We start from the raw sequence: 9,366 nt of genomic DNA on the forward strand, positions 1-9,366 counted from the left end.
GTGTGATAAAAGAGGTCACTTTTGTTTACATACACATAACACTTTATAACACTGAAATAATTCATTTATTTTTTACAATATTCAAAGTAATTTTTCAATTAATCTTGAGCACGCCCATGGAGTGGTCGGAGCTACCAGTTAAAATTATGCTAATTACTCTCTCGTTCATAAAAATAAACTATAACCTTAGTCAAAATTTTAAACCACGTTTACTTTTATTAAATGGTCTATACTTATTTTAGGTACTTTAACCTGATGATGGAACTGTTGTTCCGAAAACGTTCGTGTTTTTAATGTAGCCCTTTTAGGGTTTTTATAAAATATACCCATATACAAAGATTAACCTCTTTTTTTGATACGTGGTATACAGCCAGCTGCAGGAATTATTTTCCTTGTGGATTTTGTTAATTGACGGTATGGTCAACCTGGCTCTTCAATACATGCGCTTAGCCACTAAAAGATGTACTCTCAAGTTGGATATGTGGTTCATCTCACAATGTATCAACTACAAAGTTTTTCCAACCTTTTGTAAAATTAAAACTCCAGGAAACGTTCCAGCCACCTTAAGGAACACCTTTCAACTAAAAATCCTAAAGAAGGAGATTTGCAACCATTATGGAAAACTTAACTTTTTAAACTGTAAACTTAAAGTAACATATTACTTTTTACTTGAATCCATAGGTTTTGATAACTTAAGTAACCTTCTGAATGATGTTCAGGACAAAATTGACAGTGTATTCTCTATTAAATTCAGTAAACTTAAATCTAAACTCAATAAACTCATTAGTAATGCATCTAATTCACAAAATAATAACAGTAACAAGAACAAAACTAAATTTTCTAATTTCCAATTTCACCCTAGGCTCAAAAATCTATCCTCAGTCATTTTTGATAAAAATGAACTCTACTTGTTGAATCTAGGTCTCAAATACTCCATTCCTAGGAAGGTTTCTGAAAAGGACCTCCAGAGTCTCTCCATTGAGCTAGATGTTATTATCCAGAATCTCTCAGTCCCTCTAAACCAAAAAACTTCAATTAGAAACTGTTGCTACAAAACCATCTATAAATTCAAAAACAAAAATTTTCCATCATCTTCTACTTCTTTCAATTTCTCTACTTCCAACATTCCATCTAACACATCCAATAACTCATTATCCATCAACCTAATTTCTACTTCTCAAAATTACTCATTCAATGTTCCTTTTCCACAATTTTCAGACAAAAAACAGAAAGACCAACTCCATATCCTTAAGTCTATCCAAAACAAAATTAAATCCCATAATCTAATTATTAGTAAAGCAGACAACGGCAATTGCCTAGTCATTCTAGATCAAAAACTATACAACGACAATGTCACCACATTTCTTTCCGATAACAATTTCACTCTACTCCCCGAAGATCCAACAAAAAAGTTCATTAATAAAATCAAAGCCACCAATAAACTTTTTACAGAATTTCTTTCAGAACACGATGCTCCATATTATAAAATACCTAGTAACCCATTAACACCCAGATTGTATGGTTTACCTAAGATACACAAAGAGGGAATTCCCATTCGTCCCGTTGTTAGTTTTATAAATACTCCAGTTTCTATCCTGTCAAAATTCATATTGAATTTCATTAACAATATGACGAACTTCACCCCTCGCTTTTCAGTCAAAAATACAATTCATCTAGTCAACAATCTCCAACAAATAAATCTTCATCCCAACATCACAATGCTTTCATTTGATGTCAGCAATCTGTTTACTTCAGTCCCTAAACAAGAAACTATTAATCGGGTCCACTTTCTTCTACGAGCAAATTCTATCACTATGTCTACCACTAACTCAATTATTCAATTATTACAAACTTGTCTAGCTCAAGATTTTTTTGTTTTCAATAGTAAATTTTACAGACAACCTGATGGCTTAGCCATGGGTAGTTGCCTTTCCCCTCTCCTACCTGATATATTTATGGATCACTTAGAATCCACACACATTATGAAAAATCCTGAAATTCTCCATTGGTTTCGATATGTTGATGACTGTTTAGTCTTCATATCAGGTAACTCGAATTCAGCAGATCTATTACTCTCTAAAATAAATCAAATCCACCCAAACATAAAGTTCACTATGGAACTAGAGTCGTCTCAATCTATTAATTTTCTCGACCTTACTATTACCAGATTAAACGACCATTTCGATTTCAGTATCTATAGGAAACCTACACAAACCGACCATATCATACCTTTATCTTCCAACCACCCAATGTCACATAAATATGCAGCCTTCCACAGTTATATTCACCGCCTAGAAACAATCCCACTATCACAATCCAACTACCACACAGAACTCAATATTCTAAAGCAAATAGCATCCAACAATGGGTATGACCCCAACCTCATTAACAAACTTATTCATAAAAGACAACTCAAACGATTGAGAGAGGCTGCGTTCCCCAGAGACTTGACCATTAAACCTCATTATGCTTCCTTACCATACCTTCAAGAACGTCTTTCCGGAGATATCAGATATATCCTAAAAAGATCTGTTGAGAATACTCACATTTCTTTTAAAGTCCTGAACAATCTAGGACAATGTTTAACCAATTCAAAAGATTGCATCAACTACATGGATCGTAGTGGTGTTTACAAATTACAGTGCTCTGATTGTGATGCTACATATATAGGTAGAACCTGTAGATCACTAACTTCCAGTTCACTAGAACACACTAAAAAAGAGAACACTTCCACCTTCTCACAACATCTCGCACAACATAAACATACCCTCAACATACCAGAAGACGTCTCTTTGTTACATAATATACCTCAAAAAAATTTTCTAAAATTAGATCTATATGAAGACTTGGAAATAGTCAAAGAAAAGCAAAGAAGCCCCAACTGCGTTAATCGCCATGTTTCTTTCAACCGTGACTTTCAACCCTTACACCGACAACTCTTCTCATAACCCACACTTCTCAAATTCGCCTTATCTTCTTTATCTGACCTTCCTCTATAAACGTCAACACCTTAATCCTTTTCAACAATTGTCGCTTATAAACAACCATTCTCTTTACACTATCGTCACAACCCTCCCTCCAAAATTTTTCCGCCCCTATTGTTAACTTCATAACCTACCATATCTATCATACCTTACTATTCCATCATTTTTACAATCTTCACGCTTACATCATATTTCTGTCCATTCATTTTTCTTTTGCTAGTTCTCTGTTATTTCATATATCTACCATCCACTCATTAGTTCTAAACTCAGTAACCTTTTAAACACAACCGAACAATTCACCAGAATTCACTATTTCCCACTTTACCAAAACCCTTAATCAACCTTTGCTCCACTCTATTAGTCAACAACTTAGTACAGCACATTCATAAATAAAATTTCCGACTTTTATGTACCGATTTTAATACAACCAAAATATATTTTGTTCAGGGTGCTAGATGCTTTAAGCATGAAGGACCTCTACTATCTCTAATTTGTTGATCAACTCATTTATTTTCCTTTAACCCCCTCTCCTTTATTCTTTAGTCATTTCCTTTACTTTTACTCTTATCAAGTCTCTGATGAGCTCATCCTTTTCAATTGTAAATTAATTCCATATGTTTTAAATTTAATTTCTTCAGCCGGAAGATTTTTTAATCCCTTTTCTCAATCTATTGGACTCACTCATATTAAACCTTTTTACCATACGAGCAGTATTAAACACTTCCATTTAAATACGAAGTCTTACATTAGCTGCAAATATATTCTATTCGATTTTCCTTGTCCTAGATGTGAGCAACATAAAAGGTAAATTCCATATATTTAAGCTAATTTGTCACAAATTACACTTTTTAGACCACACTCCATACGAAAAAGAGTAACATAAGCTGCCTAATGCATACGTCATCCTCTCAAACATGACCTTTAACAACATCAGTAATTTTACATCTTTTATATCCAATATTAAATAATTAAAAAAAAAAAAAATTTTAAATCCCTACAACTGGATTGCTGTTATCATTTTAACATCAAGTTTTGAATCTTTTGGCTGTAGTAATCCTATGTTTAAATAATATTGTTTCATGGTACACTGAGATTTAGTTTTTGACACCGCTCGTGGGTATCTTGTCAATCAGTTACCAGCTGAAGTCCGTTTGAAGAGGTTTACTCTCCGGACACTGGAACTCACTTAAAGCATGGGTGTATGTTACCTGAAGTAAAATTTAATTAAAATATTAAACATCAAATAATATTATCAACATTATGTACTATCTTCGGTAACACAATATATTTTAAAGGGTTTTTACCCAAATATTTTGGTGGCTCAGGCATGGTAACCTGTAAGTATAACCATTTTGCTTTTTTATTTTTAGTCAAAATTTTAAACAACGTTTACTTTAAATAAATGGTCTATACTTATTTTAGGTATTTTAACCTGATGATGGAACTGTTGTTCCGAAAACGTTCGTGTTTTTAATGTAGCTCTTTTAGGGTTTTTATAAAATATACCCATATACAAAGATTAACCTCTTTTTTTGATACGTTTTATACAGCCAGCTGCAGGAATTATTTTCCTTGTGGATTTTATTAATTTCTTTGTTTATAGATTAAATATTTAGAAGATCCAAAAAGTTTTCTTATATTTTTAAATGTTCGCTTTTTCTTTTCTTTAGATGTTAATTTTTTAGTTGCTAAATAATACCCTTCAATTGTGCGATTTATAAGATTAAATAACAAATCAATTCATTTAAAAGGCTATAGACGATAACATAGAGATAAAGTAGCGATTGGTGAAAGTACCGTTTTACCTTGTAATCCACCAAGAAGGCGATTTATCTTTAGTTATCAGATGAAATAACAAATAGCTTTATTATGCTGATATAATTGTTACGTCTTATTGAACACAACTTGACAATACAAGGAGTTAGAAAGTGACAAACTAATTTGCATTATGTTAAGCTCTGCTTATATTTTTAGTAATGATTTTTTTGATTTTTGTGAATAAGATGCAACACCAATAATTAAGTTTTCTTTCATATTCTTTTTGTTTTAATAAATCACTTGCTAAAAGCTAAGCTTAAAATTCCTAAAACAGAACACATTAAAATCTTGTATATTTTTGACTTCTTAAATACATTTAATAAATTACAGAAATTAGCAAATAAAAAGAATTTTTCGTAAAACTAAGATACAGGTATCTTACAACTGCCTTTTATAAATTTGATGATAATAATACTGTTACGGTTTTCTATGGGTGCAGAAATTAAGTGAAGTAAATGTAATTTAACTAACTTTATTTAACATACTCAACTAAAACAAACTCGCATTCATAATAATAAACTTTCAAAAATATCTTAATAATTATAAATACACTTATAGTTATCACTTACAAAAACACTTGTCTAATTACTAATTATTCAACGGATACCGAGCAGTTTATATAACAAAAACGTCTGTTCTACAGATAGCCAGTGAAGGCACTAATGCCAAATCAGCGCTTTAACACGAGATTCCAGAAAAGCACCGATTAAGAAGTTTAAGAACTTTGCTGACAAAGTACTTAATTTGACTTCTAGAATTTTGAAAAAATTCCCACTAAGGCGAATATCCTTTCACTACTGGCACATATTTGGCAATCTCCTACCACTGTGGCTTTGCTTCGTTGTCCAGCCAATCACGGATTAATGTTAGATCTGGATCTTTCTTCTGTTCAGCCTGGAGATTTTCTGTGTCTAGAGACTCTTCGTCACTTTCGTCTTCGACCGTCACACTTTCACTGTCGGCATTCTCGTTGACTTATTTCTGCTATTAAAAAGTTCAGCCCGCACGTTAATTGTGGCAAATTCGTTTTATTATGGGTATTGAGAATCTGGGACTGCATTGCTGTTGTGGGAATTGCCTGCCGGTCGATTTTCTCTGCTCTTATCCATTGTCTGCAATCATGTAGAAGGTGACCTACCAATTTACAATTGTAACACTTTGGGCGTTTTCCACGTCCTTTGACATTTTTGTTTCAAAGAATCAGCTATTAGGCCGAGATATTTCTCGAATTGGGTGGAAAACACCTGGGGCAGCGTATTTAGATCGACTCATTTCACTTCAGTATCACCTCTTACTTGATGTACTTTAAGTTAATGGCGGTTACATATTCTTTACGGCTTCATACTCCACTTCTGCGATAATAGCGGTCTTAGCGGCCTGGTAAACATTGGATGGTGCATTGGTGTAGAAACTCTTTTGAGGTTTTGCGCAAAGCGAGTTGTTTGATGTTTTCTGCTTCCGCTCCATATTATTGCACACATTCGTTGAAGCATCACATTCGTACTTTGCATTTTCAGTTGAATCTGGTATACTTGATTCAAATATTCGCTGCCATATCTTAGTTCTAAAGCCGATACAATGGTGTCATAGTTCCTTTGTGCGTCTTTTGGGATGTTTAGGAAGATTTCGACAGCCTTACTTCGAAGTGCTTATATAAGAGCTGTTGCCCTCTATTTATATGTCTATCCATTAATTTGTGCAGTGGCTTCGAATTGGTTTACACCAGCCAGGAGGCGTAGCTGTTAAATGTAGGAGGCTTAATTATTACATTAACAGTGGCACAAACCACTTCTGGTTTACCTTTTACTCTCAGTTTCTGGATATTTTCAATTTCTAGGCAAATACATTTATGAGTTTCCGTTACCTCATCTATTCTTTTCTCTACTAGTCCTCTTATATTGATCTTAATCATATCTTGATTGCTCCATCTTGGTGTCACTTCTTGTTTTTACCATACAAATTCTTGACAATAACTTCTTTTACTTAATTTTACGCCTTCTTTTACTTTTTGACGCCAAATTGTTAAATTTTTTATCGGTTTAGGAATTTAGTAAAGTAAAAGTAGTTTAACTAAATGTATTTAACTCACCCAACTTAAAAAACTCACCAAAAAAAAACAAACATCTTATTATTATTTCTAAATAGTTTAATAATTTATTATCGCGTACAATAATATGGGTATCGCTTAGAAAAACACTTGTCTAATTACTATATATTCAAAGGATGCCGAGAAGTTTATATAACACAAATATCTACTCAAGAGACAGCCAGCGAAGGCACCAATGCCATATCAGCTCCTTATCACGAGATTCCAGCAAAGTACCAATAAAGAAGTTCGAGAACTTTGCTGACAAAATGATTAATCATAAAAATATGTAATAAACAACATATGCAAAAGATTATATATTAGATAAAATATAATATATTATGGTAAATGATCGACAGTGTCCTGAATATCGGCAGTTTCGTAGCTGCGATTTGATAAATTTAATGAAGTAATACTTGTATATATGACAGCAAACTGATTTAAATTTTGACCAAAACTGTACATTTCAGTGGTCTATTTTAATATTTTTATTTGCTGTGGTGGTCAAACTGGCATTTCCGGTGTCTTGTCAAAGTCCCATCATTTCAAGTTCAACCGTTGTGGATGTAAGTTACTGTTGTGGTCGCTTAGAATACAGGTAAAGTATAACTACTTATATTCAGATAATTCGGTCCTATGTTTAGAATAGTGTCGATAATAGGTACAATGATTTTTCTTCTTTTCAGATTATAATTAAAGGCAACGATTATCAAAATGAATCCAAAAAGCAGGCTTCTTTATTCAGAAGAGGTAATGGATAATGCTATACAAGCCGTAAGAAACGGAATGTCGCCATTTAAAACACATGAAACTTTTAATGTTTCACAAACAACAAGTTACATGGTAGATCACCTCAAGGAAGAAAAATTGGAGCTGAAACTATTTTAACAGGCGAAGAAGAAAATATATTAGTGAAATGGATGATGACCATAGCCGAACAAGGGTTTCCCGCAACCAAACTCCAGTTAATTGATAGCGTACAAATTTTAATCAAAAACCTGAAAAGAGAAAATCCTTTCAAAGATGGAAGACCAGGAAGACATTGGTTTGAGGGTTTTATGAGACGCCATCCTGAATTAACCAGAAGGATTTCTCAAAATTTAACAAATGCTCGTGCTAAGGTCACAGAAGAAAAAATAAGAAAATGCTTTATGGAGATCAACAGCTACCTTTTGAAAAATAATTTCTTACATGTCACGAATGAACCACAACGAGTCTTCAATTGCGATGAATCAGCATTCTTTCTTAGCCCTAAAAACGACAAAGTTTTGGTAAAAAAGGGTGAAAGAACCGTATATTCATTTATCAATAATGATGAGAAAGAATGCTTAACGACACTTCTCACCTGTAATGCAGCAGGCCAATTCGCCCCTCCAATGATTGTTTACAGTTATCAAAGAGTGCCAAGAAACATAGTTGAAAAAGTTCCTGCAGGTTGGGGTATAGGAAGATCTGACAATGGTTGGATGACAGGGGAAACTTTTTTTGAGTACATAGCAAATGTTTTTCACCCCTGGCTTATGAAAGAAGAAGTGCCATTACCAGTTATTTTATTTTTTGACGGCCATTCTTCACATCTCACATTAGCTGTAAGTGAATTCGCTTCCAAGAATGGAATCATTTTAATTTGCCTTTTAGCAAATTCGACGCATATCTTACAGCCTTTAGATGTTTGTGTATTTCGCCCCATGAAAGCTGAATGGAAAAAAGTAATTTATCAGTGGCGGATAGAACATCAGGGAGACAGATTAAGCCGAGAACATTTTGCTTCTTTGTTGGAAAAAACGATATTTCGAATGACAAATATTCCAGATGCAATAAAAAGTGGCTTTAGAACTTGTGGATTGGTTCTATTTAATCCAAATAATATTAATTATGCCAAATATTTCAAAACTGTCCAAACACCCGCAAAACATCAATGATCAGGCTATGAAGAAACCAAAGGATTTTTAAGATTTTTGGAACGTGAAATTGATAACAAATTGAACACATTCATGTCATCTGGAGAAACCTGGAGTGGTCTTAAAGAAGATACCAGCCTTTTTAACCTGTGAAAAACTTTGAAACGGCGCTGTAGTGATCCTGAAACGAACCATTTAATTCAAGTTGTTACGGCTAATAATCAAAGCGAGATTGACATAACTGGATTAATTGATATGTCGACTCTTAATACAGATGGAGTAACTGAAGTGGGTGTTGTTCCTGAAAATTCTATTTTAGACAGTAGTAATGATAATCCCTTTGTGATAGTCGTTGCTAATTATAAAGCAATTCCTGACTTAGGTATTACAGAAACAACGACTAAAATCGATAACTATCAAATGTCGACTCTTAATACAGATGGAGTAACTGAAGTGGATGTGAATCAATTCCTGACAGCACAGTGGTTTAAGCAATCATCCACAGAGATGAAAGTTTAACCACTTCTGAGAGCGAAAAAAACAATGATGAACCTACAAGTCCATCCCCAGCAAACGT

General features: G+C 33.5%; 1 protein-coding gene across 1 annotated transcript; it reads left to right on the forward strand.

Annotated features, from left to right (window-relative positions):
- The first annotated feature begins 7,602 nt into the window (after positions 1–7,602).
- On the forward strand, positions 7,603–8,810 carry LOC140442312 (uncharacterized). Its single transcript, XM_072533386.1, has 2 exons — positions 7,603–7,662; positions 7,725–8,810. Exons 1-2 carry the CDS (start codon positions 7,603–7,605, stop codon positions 8,808–8,810), a joined length of 1,146 nt encoding a protein of 381 aa, XP_072389487.1.
- The last annotated feature ends 556 nt before the right edge of the window (positions 8,811–9,366 follow it).

This window comes from Diabrotica undecimpunctata, chromosome 5, assembly GCF_040954645.1.
Source record: "Diabrotica undecimpunctata isolate CICGRU chromosome 5, icDiaUnde3, whole genome shotgun sequence".
Classification (NCBI taxonomy): Eukaryota; Metazoa; Arthropoda; class Insecta; order Coleoptera; family Chrysomelidae; genus Diabrotica; species Diabrotica undecimpunctata.